This window comes from Lynx rufus, unplaced genomic scaffold, assembly GCF_022079265.1.
Source record: "Lynx rufus isolate CCGP_SWC_20201006 ecotype Redwood Valley unplaced genomic scaffold, mLynRuf1.p SCAF_15, whole genome shotgun sequence".
NCBI classification, from domain to species: Eukaryota; Metazoa; Chordata; class Mammalia; order Carnivora; family Felidae; genus Lynx; species Lynx rufus.
Window position 1 is genome coordinate 32377764 of NW_025814829.1, and position 15630 is coordinate 32393393.

Sequence of the window (15630 nt, forward strand, 5' to 3'; positions counted from 1 at the left end):
AAAACAGTTTGGCAGTATCTTACAAAGATAGTAATATATTTACCACACAACCCACCAGTTCAAGTCCTAGATATTTACCTCAGAAATGTCTCCCAAAGACCTGTACAATAGTAGCTTGATTTATAATAACAAAAACTGGAAACAATCCAAGTGTCCCTCACCCTGTGAATGAATAAGCAAATTGTGGTACGTCCATACACTGGGATACTACTTAGCAATAAAAAGGAACAAATTACTGCTTAATGCAGCAACATGAATGAATATCAAAAGCATTATGCTAAGTAAAAAAAAATCATATCCAGAAGGCTACATACTGTGTGACTGCATTTATATTCTAGAAAGGCAAAATTATAGGGACAGAAATCAGATTGGTGGTTGTTAGGAGTTGGGGGAAGGACTGACTACAGAGGAGCCTGAAGGAACTTTTGGGGTGATGAAAATGTTCTATATGTCAATCAATTGTGGTGGTGGTTACATAACTACACACACTTATTAGAACTCATTGATCAGTATACCTAGAAAGGTTTCTGTAAATAAATTATACCACAATAAACCTGACTTCTAAAAAATGCTTTTCAAATTAATGGCAATGAGAGCACTAGAAGCCATAATTTATAGAATTTAGGCAATCTGCACTACGGGGAAAATTAATAGCTTTAACTGCTTTCATTATTAAACAAGAATAAAAATAAGTGTTCTAAGCCCTTGAAAAAGATAAGAAAGCCATGCCTCTGCAAAGTCAAATCAAGAAAAGGGGGATATAAACACAAAGAGTAAGAAAAAATAAAGATAAAATTTCAAATACAAAAATACTAAAAATTATAAACGTTCTCTATATTGATACTAATGAATCTGAGAAGTGAATTAAATGGAAAACATCAAAACTGGTTGAAGAAAAGGTAGAAAAGATAGGGCAATACCTATATAAATAATTGGAAATATTCTCAAAATACTATCCCTGGAGAAATTTCCAGGTTCAGATGGGTTTCTGATACCTTTTAAGCAGTATCCTTAGGAGACAGAAAATTTCTGTCATACCTATTCACCATTCCAGAATATAGAAAGATAAAGATCCCAATTCATTTTATTAAGACAGCACCACCCAAACCCTACAATCTGTCAAAGTATACAGGAAGGAAAATGATAGAAAAATCTTACCTTTAATATAGTTTTTTAGAGCTACTCTTACAATAGCATTTTTTTTCTTTTTTTTTTTTAGACAGAGTACAAATGGTAGAGGGAAAGAGAATCCTAAGCAGGCTCAATGCCCAGCAAGGAGCCTGACACAGAGCTGGACGCCACAACCCCAAGGTCACAACCTGAGCTGAAACCAAGTCAGATGCCCAACCGACTGAGCCACCCAGGCGCCTCTTAAATAAGCACTTATATATATATATGCCAGAAACCATATGTATATACACTGCTTTGCTCAAATATCTGGCAATCCTCTATTACCCTAGCTTAATGGCACTTCTGTTTCTTTAAACTCCTCCCATGATAAAAACAAAAAGCAGACAACATACACTTTAGCAGTACAGTCTCAATTCTTTGCTCTTTAAAGCAGAACTCCTGTATTTTTTATTTAGTTTTTAGTTTTTACGTAAATTCCAGTTAGTTAACATACAGTGTAATACTAGTTTCAGGAGTACAATTTAGTGACTCAACACTTGGTGCTCATCACAAGCACGTTCCTAAATCTCCATCACCTATTTAACTCATGCGCCCCCCCGCCATCCTCTCCACCGACCCCCTGATAACCATCAGTTTGTTCTTTATAGTTCAGAGTCTGTCTCTTGGTTTGCCTCTCCCCATTTTCCCCCTATGATTGTTTGTTTCTTAAATTCCACCTGAGTGAAATCATATGGGATTTGTCTTACTCTGACTGACCTATTTTGTAAAGCAGAACTCCTTTAAAAGAACCTTCTAGGGGCACCTGGGTGGCTCAGTTGGTTAAACATCCAACTCTTGATTTCAGCTGAGGTCATGATCTCCCGGTCCTGAGTTCAAGCTCCACTCCACACTGAATGTGGAGCCTGCTTAAGATTCTCTCTCTCCCCCTTTCCCCTCCCCCATGCTCGTTCTCTTGTTTTCTCTCTCTCCCTCTGAAATTAAAAACAAAACAAAAACCTCAAACTTAAAAAAGAAATAAAAAATAGGGGCAGCTGGGTGGCTCAGTAGGTTAAGTGTCCAACCCTTGATGCAGGCTCAGGTCATGATCTCATGGTTCGTGGGTTCAAGCCCCACAATGGGCTCTCTGCTGTGTCAGCTCGGATCCTGCTTGGAATTCTCTTTCCCTCTCTCTCTCTGCCCCTCCCCCACTCGTGCACATGCAAGCACTCTCTCTCAAAATAAATAAACTTAAAAAATTTTTAAATAAAAAATTTTTTAAAACCCACTTTCTATATTCACAGTCTGTATTTTTCCTGTTTTCCTCCAACCAGTCTTGTGCCCACAATACTCCAATAAAACTGCTCTCATGCAGGTCATTAATGACTTCGTTTTGCTAATTGCAAAGGTGAATTATCAGTCCTCATATCCTGAAGAATACAAATATAGTGCAGTATCCCTCATGGTTGATTATAACCTTCTTCCTATAAAATAATACTATCTTGACTTATCTCCTGCCTCACAGGCTGCACATCAGGTTGCTTTGCTGGTTCTTTCTTATTTCATCGTTCCCTGAATCTCATCTATACTCTCTCCCTAGGTGACTCATCTGGTCTCATGACTTTAAATACCATCTATAAATTGATGACTCCCATATTTACAACTTCAGGTAGATCTGTTCACTAAACTCCCAACTCCTTGACATCTCTACTTGGATGTCTGACACTGTAAACGTCATTTGTTCAGAACTGAACTCCTGATCCTCAAGAAAAAAGCCTCCCAGAATCTTACTCAATCCAAGTAAATTTGTTGAAGCCAAAAACCTTGAGTCATTCTTTCTTTCTCTTACACTCTACGTATAATTTGCCAGTAAATCCGTCGGCTTTGCCTTTAAAATATATCCAGAATATTACCACTTCTCACTGCTATCTCCACTGCTCCCCCGGGTTCAGATAAGCACAGTATTTTCTAATTGGAATATCTGCAACTACCTCCTAAATGTTCTCCCTGCTTCTGCCCTTGTGTCCCTACAATCTAGTCTCAATATATCTAAGTCAGAGAGAGTCTCTTAGAACAAGTATACTAATGTCCTCTGCACCCCACCCCCATCACCCTGGTAACCACTGTTTTAGTTTTCCTAAGTTTGGCCTTTTCAGATTCCACAAATAAGTGACATCATAGAGTATTTGTCTCTCTCTGTCTAACCTGGGGGTGGGAGGATAGGACAGATGTTGTGTAAGGGTACAAATTTATGAGTAAATAAGTCCTAGAGATCTAATGTATCATACAGTGAATATGGAAAACAATGTTGTATGATCATCATCAAGCTTGCTAAGACTCTAGAACTTAACTATTCCAAACACTAAAATTAAGAAATGATAATTATGTAATGTGATGGTGCTAATTATCACAACAATGGCAATCATATTACAATATGGAAGTGTCCCATAATAACATGCTTAAATTAACACAATGTGATATGTCAAATATATTCCAATGAAAAAATAATAATGGCCTGTGCTAAAGTCCTTCCTTACAAAGGACTCAAGGGCCCTAAATGATCTGCTACCCCCTCCACCCATCTTACACTGTATGTACAGCCACACTGATCTCACACTTATGAATGCTCTCACACCAGGACCTTTTTCTTGCTGTTTTCCCTGCTGGTAATGTTCTTCTTTCAGAGGCTCACAAAGTTGGGATCCCTCCTTTATGTCCTTGCTAAAGTGTCAGCTTCTCAGTGAGAGCTCCCCTGACCACCCTACATAAAACTAGAACCTCCCTCTTCCTCACTCACTGATCTTCTTCCCTGACTTTATTTTTCCCCACAACATGAATCACTACCTGGTCTCTCCACCCAGCAGAAGCAAACGCAAACCTTCTCTAGAGAAATTATTCTTTAGAAGATTCTCACACACACTTCTCCAAGGAAAATGAGCTCAAAGTAAAAAACAGCCAAGTATATAAGGAAAAAGGGTACTACAAAAGAGGGCCAAGAGAAATAGAGAGCAGAGACAGGTCTGAAAAGACCTTAGATAAGCTGGAGAGATAATTACTGGACTAAAACATGGACGGGAGAAATTATTCAGAGCACGGCACAGAGAGTTAAAGAGGCGGAAAAAAGATAAAGATTACGGGGGGGGGGTGGATTACGAGAAGGGCTAACATACATTTAACTGGAGATCCAGGAGGAAAGGCAAGATAGACTGGCAACATCTGCAAAAATGATGGCTGACAATTTCCCAAAAGTGTTGAAAAACACCATTCTTATGTTTCAAGAAAATCAATAGCCAAGACAGTTTAAACAGAAGAAATCCACAGATGGTTCACTGTGCAGACCGTCAAATTAAACAGAGAAAATTTAAAGCAGGAAAAAAGTTCCTTCCAAAGAATACTGCCATTCTCAGCAGTAATAATGAAAATCAGTAGACGGCAGAATGGTATCCTCAAGGCCCTGGGCATTATTCTACCCCCAGAGAAAGTATCTTTCAAGATTGAGGGCAAAATAAAGACATTTTCAGACAAGCAAATACTGGGACAGCTTACCACCACAGACCCTCACTAAAGGACTTCCCAATCAATCAATCAATCAATCAACCAAAAAAAATCAATCAATCAATCAATAAAGGACTTTCCAAAGGCAGGAAAAAAAAGTATCCCAGAGAGAAAGCCTGAAGAGCAAAGACAGTGGAAGGTCCAAATGATCAATGAATTTATAAAACAACCAAACTGATAAGACAGAATTAAGACACATGACAACAATACGTAAGAGTTTAGAGGAATATAAATGAGTAGTGTGTTGTAAGGTCTTTGTAGCAGAATTAACGTAAGATATATCTGAAACATACAGATAAAGATTAGAAGTAAAAAGATGATAATCTACCATGTAGGTACATCCCGAAGAAAACTGAAGTAACTATATTAGTATCAGACAAAACAGACTAAGGTAAAAGATAAACTGCAGAAAACTAAATAAATGCAATGTATTTATTCATGTATTAGAAGACGTAACACTGTAAAAACATCAATTTCTTACAAATTGATCTTTCCATTCAATGTAATCCCAATGAAATGATCAGCTTTTTTTTCAAGTTTTATTTATTTTGAGAGAGCGAGAGAAAGAGAGAGAGAGAGAGGGAAAGGGGGGAGGGGCAGAAAGAGGGAGAGAATCCCATGCAGGTTCCGCACTGTCAGTGCAGAGCCCCACGCAGGGGGCTAAACTCACAAATCATGAGATCATGACCTGAGACGAAATCGAGTCAGATGCTTAACTGACCAAGGCACCCAGGCGCCCCTCTCAGCATTTTTTTTTTTTTTTTAACCTGGAACTTGATCAGCTGCTTCTGAAATTTATATAGAATGCCAAGGACCAATAAAGTACAAGTATCCAGAATATACAAAGAATGACTACAAATCAACAGAAAAGTAATCAAGACTTGAATAGCTGTGTCACAAAAGAGGAAATCCAAATGATCAATAAACATATTAAAAGGATGTTCAACTTCTTTAGTAATCAAGGAATTAGAAATTAAAACTACAACTTCTAAACTGGTAAAAATGTAAAGGTCTGGTAATTCTAAGTGTTGGCAAGGAAGTGGACCAATGGGCACTCACCTTATTAGGAATGTAAACTGGCTCAATCAATTTGGAACACAGTTTGACATTAACTGGTAGAGCTGAAGATCTACATATTCTAGAAGTCAGCAGTTTCACTCTTAAGTATATAAAGAAAGCCCAGCACATATGTGCCAAGAGATAAAGAATGCTCACAGCAGCACTGTTTGCAAGTGCCCCGTGTTGGAAATAACCCATCAAAAGCAAATAAACTGTGGTCCATTCGTATAATGGAAAACTACACAGCCATTAAAGGGGAAAAAAAAAACAAACATGCAAACACATGGATGAGTCTCATCAGTACGATGTTAAGCAAAAGAAATAAAAACAAAAACTAAACACTATTTTTCAGGGAAGCATATATAGGTGGTAAAACAATAAACAGTGAAGAAACGATTATCACAAAAGTCAAAATAGCAGTTTCCTCTGGGTAGGTGTTCTGGTTCTGATCAGGGAGGACTGTGTGAGGGAAGGTGGCAGGGGTCTGTGAGCCTGCAGTCCTCTATTTCTAGCTGGATGGTGGCTACATTGTTTTCATTTACAATTATTTAAACCATTAAACCATATTTTACATACTTTTTTGTACGTGTGATGTGTCATACAATAAAGAGGCAAATGTGAAGGAATAACACAACACTTTCACTGGGTTTGCTTCCCTACTGTAGCTGAGTACATTCTCTTCTTGGAAAGACAGTATTATTTAGTGGAAAAAGCATTAGAGGACAGAGCTCTCTTAATTAAAATCTCAATTAAGTCCCCTTAAGAAGCTCTCTTAAGCATATTAAGTCTCTCTGAACCCTAATTTGTTCACCCCCTAAATGCAAATACTAACACCTGCCCTTATCTCTTGGGATAGTCGGGCCTACTAATCACAACATACGGAAACGTGTTTAGAAAACTGCAAACAAAAAACCCAAATTAACGCGGCACCTTAGCTTCATGATCTGAAATTCAAAGGTTTTTGTTGCACTGTAGCTATGATGACACCAAAAGATAATAAAATCCATGAAAATAAAGGTTACATTCTAATAATCCTCCATTTCACTTCAAACATTTTTTAGAAAATGGTGCATCTGTTAACAGTAATGAATAAACAAATTTCTTCTTTTGAGAAGAAATATAAAACATTAACTTGACCTAAAAAATGTTATAAAAGATGCCACATTAAAAGTCTAGAGATTGACTGGGGCACCTGGGTGGCTCAGTCCATTAAGTCTGACTCTTGATCTCAGCTCAGATCATGATCTTACGGTTCAGGGGATCGAGCCCTGCGTCAGGCTCTGTCTGCACTGATGGTGTGGAGCCTGCTTGGGATTCTCTCTTTCCCTCTCTCTCTCTGTCCCTTCCCTGCTCTCTCTCTTGCTCTCAAAATAAGTAAATAACCTTAATAAAAGTCTAGAGATTGAGACCTGTTCCTGCATTTACAAAATAAAACTTAAGAATGTCCTTCCTCTCTATAAAAAGAAAAAATATACTTTGCTGAGTTACGCTTCCAGTACCTTCTCCCTAATAAATCACAGCTGGCACCAACTGTTCTCCCTAAAGTGAGTAAAGGAGACAGGAATTAAATAAATGATTTTACTGGGCTTCTCATGTAGCCTTAGTGCTGCTATGGGAAAAGTAACAGGAAACTGAGAGGCAAAGTCTAACTCACTAAAACAAACAATGCACAAAAGGATAAAAGTTTCAGGTATTTATTTTGCCACTTAAAAAATAACTTCTGCCATACATATCGACACTGCTCTTAATTTTTTTTTTCAAATTCAAACATTTAAAAGATGACAAAGATAGTACAAAAATGGAAAGTAGAACAATTTATGACAATGTTGCATTATTTTTCTATATAAAATATTAATGTTGAAAGTTCTACATACCTGAATATTTTCCCTACTCCAAGTGTGTGGTGTTTTATTGGCAAGTAATTTCAGATCTTGAATAGCAAGTCTCTTTACTGCCTTCCTAGGGTCATTCTTCAAATACTGCAATAGTAGCTGAATCTATGAAAGAAAGGTCATTCATGAACAACATTGCCACTGAAATTACCATTAGGGATGTACTACTGTTTAGTGAAGCTTTTAGATCTGAGACAGGACTCATTTCAGATTGTAGCCCTATCACTTATTAGCTATGGGTCCATGTTTGGGCCAGTTTCTCCTCGTGCATAAAAGTATACTTATAATCCTTTAACTCGTAAGATTCTAGCACAGAACCTGGCCTTTTAATCTTTACTGCCAACTCCATGCTCTGCCAAGTGCCCTCACTTCTACTTCATGTTCTTAAAGGGCTCCCAAGAATTACTACTGTGGATGCAGAAAGAAAAAAGCAAGCAAAAGGAAATTAAAGTCATCTTTACCAGAGAAAGGGACCTTAATATTATCAAAACTTAGGGGTTACTTAAATTTCTTGGTTTATACTTAATAGGAAAGTTTACTCAAGAAAAGGCAGTTTAAAGAAAACTGAAATTACCTGCTTAGGCGTATCAACCAAAGATGAAGCGGCAAGCAGAGTAAAAGTGTGCAAAGAAACAATCACCATCTTGGTGGAGGGATAGGACGTGACCAGCTGCTGTAAAAGCTGACGTGCGCTGGACGCCAGGATCGCATCATGGTGCATGTGCTGAAGGATGGGGATTAACTTCAGCTTCAAGTCAACTGGTGTGGCTAACCCTGGATGCAAAAGGAATCGTTAGGGACAGATTTCTGATTATCATCCTTGATAATATTTCACATTTAAAAGGTCTGATTCGGGGCGCCTGGGTGGCTCAGTCGGTTGAGCATCCAACTTCAGATCAGGTCATGATCTCGGGGTTCAGGAGTTCGAGCCCCATATCTCTGTGCTGACAGCTTGGAGCCTGGAACCTGCTTCAGATTCTGTCTCCCTCTCTCTCTCTGCCCCTCCCCTACTTGTGATCTGTCTCTCTCTCTCTCTCTCTCAAAAATAAACATTAAAAAAAAATTAAACGAAAAAAAGGTCTGATTCACTTAGCAAAATGACCATTTAAAAACAATAGTATACTAATGTTATGTTTACGACATCAAAGATAATTATAGTAAAGCTAACCCCCAATTAAGTTTGATAGTTTTCTTCCAAAGCATTTATCTTAACATTAATTTTTTGGTGAGTATGAAACTACATGCTGACAGTAGAAAACGCCTTTAAAAGGCACAGCAGAAAGCAAAGTTTATTATTTGCTATCTATTTCTTCCCACAGCATACTAAAAAGATACATGCATGCAGGTACATATACATATGTACACACATACTCAATGGCTACAATTAAATACATTTACAGTTTTAATTATTTCCTTCAACACTAAGTCAAGACCTGGATGTGAGCAGACTGTGTGTGGAGGGGTTCTGAAGTTCTCTGAACTTAGTGTGGCAATGCCTTTTTTTACCTCCTCCACAGCAGGCATTCCATGAGGATTAAGTCCAGCCTATCTTTTGCTGTCAACACTGTAGCTACACAAAAACATGTTTTCTTCTGCAGCATGGCTTTGTGATGATAAAGAACAAAAACCTGTAGATCATAATTCACCACATATATGCCAAAAGCTAATTCATACTCTGCGGAACACTGTTTTCCCATTGTGAAGTCACCGTTAGTGGGAATATATAAGAACATTCCAACATCCAGGGGTGCCTTCCATCGACAACTCCCTTGCTGTGTGGCCTCTGTTTAGGTCTGGCCAAAGCAGAGAGCCCCAGGAGATGGAGGGGAGAAAAATGAGGTCAGAGTATGGACTCCCTGGTTTCCTTTCTGTAGCCATATCCTGCTTATGTTATTAATGTTTTGATCCTTACAGCACCAAATGCGTTTGACACTGCTGGCCATTCTGTCTTTGAAACTCTTCTCTCTTGAAGGCATACTCTTCCTGGCTTTTGTCCTTCTTCTGGCTATTCCTTCTCAATCTCTCTCTATTCATCTCTTTTAGCCACACTTTATTCCTTGGGGTTGGTAATACACTTTTCTTCTCACCCTCAGTACTTTCCTTGAGGTGATATAATCCCATGGCTTCCATTATCAGCTATACGCTAAAGACTACCTCCTCCTACCCCTCCACCCTGCCCCTGAACTTCAGATACATGAATCCCATTACCTCCTGGTCACCTCCACTGGGATGTCTGGTCAGAAGCATTTTATACTTACTGGGGCGCAGAGAACTTCTGGTCTTCCCCACAAAAAAAAATGGGAAAATTTTTCCCATTTTAGTATATGACAGGTGCATCATTATAGAGCCTTTCTTGATTCTCTTACTTCTCTCACACCCCACATCCAAATTTATTAGCAAATCCTATTGATCGTAGCTTTGAAATACAAGCCACATCTGACGATGCCATTCTGTTCCCATTGCTGTCCCTCTGGCCGACTTCCACCACCATCTCCAGACTGAATTACTGCAAAGTTCTAAGTATTTTCCCTACTTACACCTTTCCCCATGGCAGACTCCTATCTCATATCCCTCCCTCCTTCCTCTGCAAATCTATGCTTAACCCAGCAGTCAGTGGAATTTTTCGCATTGATAGACATTTTTACTGGTTTAGGGACACTCAAGAGGTTTTCCTTGGCAGAAACACAAGCAACTTAAACTTAAATGTAAGGATGCTTTTATTACTAAGACTCCCCTGCCATTTCCCTATCTTGGGCTCCAGCCTTCCTCCACCCTACTCCTGTGCTTTTTTCCCTCTTTCTCTTTCAACCCCCTAGAGTTCCTGTTCTTTTGCTTAAAATTTTTTATAGATAAAACTTGAGAAACAATAATGAACGTTAAGTGTGCAAACTAGTGTGTTTCTACATGTGAATATACCCAAATAACAATCACCCAAATACACACAATACTCCCGCACCGGCATAGGAAGATCATGGGCATAGCTTCCACCAACTCCCTTGCTATTTGCCCGCTGTCTGAGTTTAGCTAGTGTAGAGCCCCAACAGGGTATAGGAGGAAGAAGAAAGACGTCAGAGTATTTATTCCCTGAGTCCCTCTCCACAGGGCCACATCAGGTCAAGCACACTGAAGGTCAGTTTTTCAAAGTGGCCCTCTTGACATGACTTCACGCTTCTGGTAATCACTCCCTCTTTGCACCCTTGGGTGCAGGACTACATTATCCCCTACAGTTCATCCTGCCCACAACTTTGTAAATCGTTGCTTCCTTAAACCCACCTTGGATTATTTTAATTCAAGTGTGATATCTGTTCCCTGCTGAGCTCTTGTCTGACAGAGCAAGCGTTTGATAAAACTACTCAACAAATGAGTGACGCATCCTTTTAATGATAGCTTTCTGCAGTAGAGCCCTTTTCTGGCAGTGAGAAAAAAGCACAAAGGAATAAAGGAGAACAGGACAAAGCTCAACCATTGTATCCTGGTCTTCAGGTAATTTTAACGTGGCTCCATTTCCTTTTCTGTAAAAGAGACCTAACAGCATTACCTGTCGATGTCTGCCAAGTTGTACAACTCAAAGGAACGTCACTTAGAAAAATAAAAAGGATGTGGTGCTCTCTAGAGCTGTGCAGTGCTGGAGCCCCAGAGCCCCCTTTAATGAGCAGGAGGGTAAATGGGGTTAATACACATGAAGCGTAATATGGAAGATGAGATTAGAAAACTAGGGCCTTGTAGGCCGTGGTAAGGAATCTGGATTTGAGTTTAGCTGCAACTGGAAGAAGACACTGGAGGAACATGAACAGAGTAAGAAACGAACTCCAGAACTTCTAACAGCCCTCCGCTCCCCAGATCAGACTGTTCTTCCCCTAAATATCTGCATCTCTCACACAAATATCACTCCACTAGTGGCCTTCCTTGACCAGCATATACAAAATATAAAGCGCCCCCTTCCACCCTGGGGTGGGGACTCTACTCTGGGAGCTCCCTGTCCCTACCCTGCTTTTTTTTCCATAGCAACTGTTATATTTTATTTTTATTTGTCTATTGCCACCCCCCCCCCACTTCTGCCACTAGAATGTAGGTTACAGGAGGGCAAGGACTTTGTTTTGTTCATTACTGTATCCTAAGCACCCAGAACAGCTCTGGCATTTAGAAGACGCTTAATAAATATTATTTAAATGAATAAGTAAATGAACGGTGACAAGCACACAGTAAGTACTTAATAAATGGTAGCAGCTATTATTAATACAAATCCCAGTAAGTCACTTCATAATACTAAGTGAAGCACACATACCTTGAATCATTTCACTGATTTTGTTACAGATTCCTACAGCAAAATCCCTTTGAAAAAAGAGAGAACAGCAAAAACTTTAAAACCAAGAAAAATTACATTTGCTGATGTTTTCTTTTTTTTTCCAATTTAATACATTATTTACTTTATTTTATTGTATTCATTATTGATTTTTTTTAGATATATGAAATTTATTGTCAAATTGGTTTCCATACAACACCCAGCGCTCATCCCAACAGGTGCCCTCCTCAATATCCATCCCCCACCCTCCCCTCCCTTCCACCCCCCATCAGCCCTCAGTTTGTTCTCAGTTTTTAAGAGTCTCTTAGGCTTTGCTGACATTTTCTAAGGACTTAAAGAGAACAAAAATCAACACAATATTACAAATCGTAACAAGGGTCTGGTACAGGGGGTGGGGTGAGAACTGCAACTGACACCTAAACTTCCACCAGCGAACGGCTCTGTCAACACTATTCTCAAGTGGCGTTCAAGGAACGATGCTCTGACTTATGAGTGCTGCTGCACACATCCTGCATCACCGAGCCCCACTGTCTAAAAGATTCGAGGTCACTATCTCAGTTCGCGATGTTTTAGGAAAGGCTTTTAATTACGAAAAGCTTTTAATACCATAAGCTGACTATACAAGGAATAAAATAGATTTTAAATATTCTAAGTTTTAGAAAAATAGACTAATTATGAAATAGAAAAGTGGTAGGAAATATGGGCAGAATCTTACCAAGAGCTGAACTATTTAAAGTTAGCCATGTTTGGGTTTTTTTTTTATATTATATACATGTAAAGTATTTTCCAAGGGGCTGCTTTTGATTCTGTCTTAACAAAAATATAAGTGAGTGTTGCAAAAGTTATTAATAACATGAATATTTGGGATAGGACATTACATCATATGTAAGGAAATATGATACAGATAATATGATCAAGCTTGGCTCATTTAGCCATGATAAATGATATGTTAAGACATAAAATACTTCCCCTCTGCAGTTCAGTGGATGTCTACATAAAATATTTCCTGCCATTAAGATATTTGCCATTTTCAGTTTCATTCTCTCATAAGCTCAGTGTTTTCCAGAGGCTACATGATGCATAATGACACCATCTCTTGACAGCTAATGGAATGTGTAATTGTGCCTTCTTGTGTTTTCTAGAATTTTCCAAGGTAGTAGGTTTAGTATATGAATACATTCTCTGAGATTAACTCAATTTGTTCTCAATTCTCCTGTGTTGTTACTATATTTGACTGTATCTATTTTTTTTAATGTTTATTTTTGAGAGAGAGCGAGCGGGTGAGCACGAGGCAGGGAGAAGCAGAGAGAGAGACACAGAATCCGAAGCAGGTTCCAGGCTCTGAGCTGTCAGCACAGAGCCCCACGCAGGGCTGGAACTCATGAACTGCAAGATCATGACCTGAGCCAAAGTGGGACACTTAACTGACTGAGCTACCCAGGCGTCCCTTGACTATATCTATTATTATCTTTAGAATCTCATTATCATTCATCATTATTTTGAAATCCTGAGGTTTTCCTTATGCTTATAGAGAAACATATCAGGAAGTACACATTGTCATGTTCTGCATTAAATTTTGAAAGATTTTCCTAAAATTTTATCTAAAGTTGCTTTTGTTTCAGAATTCAATAATATTTTATTACAAAATAAAATAAAGTTTATTTGCAAAGTCTTTTTTTATAATTTAAAAAAAAAAAATCACTGGCCAGAGATTAGAAGGCTCGTTTTCTCAACACAAGCTGTACTGTCTAGGTCTAAAGATGCTGAAAAAAGCTAAAACTGACATATCAGAGAATTTTCTAATGTGTGGAAAGAAAAGAACCTATTCTAAAGGAAAGCAAAATTGTAAATAAAAAAAATATGACTAAAGCTATCCTTGATTTTTTAGATGTTTATAATTTAACTTATCGTGCCTCATGATATAAAACATTTCAAAATGTATTATGGTACCAGTTAACTCGTGGTTTCATTTTGAGACTATTTAGCATTTTTTTAAAAAGACTATTTTAAATGGGCTCTTTAAAAGCAAAATATCGATTTTCAAACCAAAAATAAGAACAGGGTGAGTTATAATGCACTGGCTGGAGAAGTGCACCTAACATAAGAGTCATGTGCAGCTGAGCATTGACAATGCTGAAAACCTGGATGAAAAGTCAGTAAAAGAAGTCAAGGCACTGCCACTTCTCAACATTAGAGTAATTTATGAAATAAAAGATTTAGCTGCAAACAGGAAGACTAAGTAACAGCTCAACTGCAGAGTTTTATTTCTGCATACAGATGGACAAATCAACAGACATGCGAGACATGCTCTTCTGGTTGTATCAGCATCACCTAATCATAAAACCTCGTCTTTTATGTGAAATCTGGGCAATCAACATGATTTGTGCTGAGATTTTCAAAGTGAGTAGCTTTTTTTTGGTTGTTTTTAAATCTTCTGGCTTTTCTGGAACACCAATGCTGCCATCTTCACCACTGGTACCAAAGTAACGATTGAAATTGCTAGCACCTCACCAAGAGCCAAGGCAGTGTCCCCAAACTGAACTACAGTCATTGCACTGCTGACTGCTGCACACTCACATGAAAAGGAAGAAAGGAAGTCAGATGTGCTTACAAATGTCCCTGATAAAACAGTGGAAATTACTAATTTTATTGAATTTCAACCCTTGAGCAAGTGTCTTTTTAATATTATCGGACAAAATGGAAGGCACACATAAAGTACACACTGGATGTCTCCAGGATAAGTCCCCGGCAACTGTTTCAATTATGATATGAATTAGCCATTTTTTTTTCATAAAACTTCATGGTTATTCAGACATGGCTATTTGGTAGACATTTTCTCAAAAGACGAATAAAGCCAGCTTGTAAATTCACAGAAAATAACAGGGGAAAATTTTTTGCCAATCTGAACTTCTAAGCAAAAATCAGGATTTCAGAAAACTTGCAACTATGGCCATGAGTTTGACAGCTTAATTTTTAAAGACTTTCCTGATGAGATCGGTGGTGAGAGTAACAAATGTGAACCTCAGATATGATACAGTGAGGTGCGTCAACATTTGGATAATGTGCATAACACAGTGAACCAATACTTTCCAAAAGACAAATGCATAAGTTATAAAACCAGACATGGGTAAGAGATTCCAATGGATTTCAGCGTAATAAAGTACAAGTTCATGGATACGGTTTTAGAGCCCACACTGCAGTTTAATTTTAAGAAACCATACTTGTCTGGTTTTGGTATAGCATCAAAGAAAAATATCCGTAATTACCTATCAAGCCTTTAAAAATATTCCTTTCTTAGATACCATATGTTTTCACTCTTATGTGGATCCTGAGAAACTTAACAGAAGACCATGGGGGAGGAGAAGAAAAAAAAAAAAGAGGTTAGAGAGGGAGGGAGCCAAAACATAAGAGACTCTTAAAAACTGAGAACAAACTGAGAGTTGATGGGGGGTGGGAGGGAGAGGGGGGTGGGTGATGGGTATTGAGGAGGGCACCTGTTGGGATGAGCACTGGGTGTTGTATGGAAACCAATTTGACAATAAATTTCACATTTAAAAATAAAATAAAATAAAACCCCTATAATAAAATAAATAAATAAAATAAATAAAAATATTCCTTTCTTTTCCAACTATATATCTGTGTGAGGTTGGATTTTTTTCATACACTTTAACCAAAATAACATATTGCCAGCAGAAATGTTGAGTACAGAAACAG

At 38.2% G+C, this 15630-nt stretch overlaps 1 protein-coding gene across 1 annotated transcript in view; it reads right to left on the reverse strand.

Moving 5' to 3' along the window:
• Positions 1 to 15630, reverse strand: part of INTS7 (integrator complex subunit 7) — a 92781-nt gene that overhangs the window by 52791 nt on the left and 24360 nt on the right. The window contains exons 5-7 of the mRNA XM_047076808.1: positions 11899 to 11945; positions 8188 to 8387; positions 7596 to 7718 (exon numbers count right to left, since the gene is read on the reverse strand). Of these exons, the coding sequence (XP_046932764.1) occupies positions 7596 to 7718; positions 8188 to 8387; positions 11899 to 11945 (370 nt within the window). The remainder of the gene's footprint in view (positions 1 to 7595; positions 7719 to 8187; positions 8388 to 11898; positions 11946 to 15630) is intronic.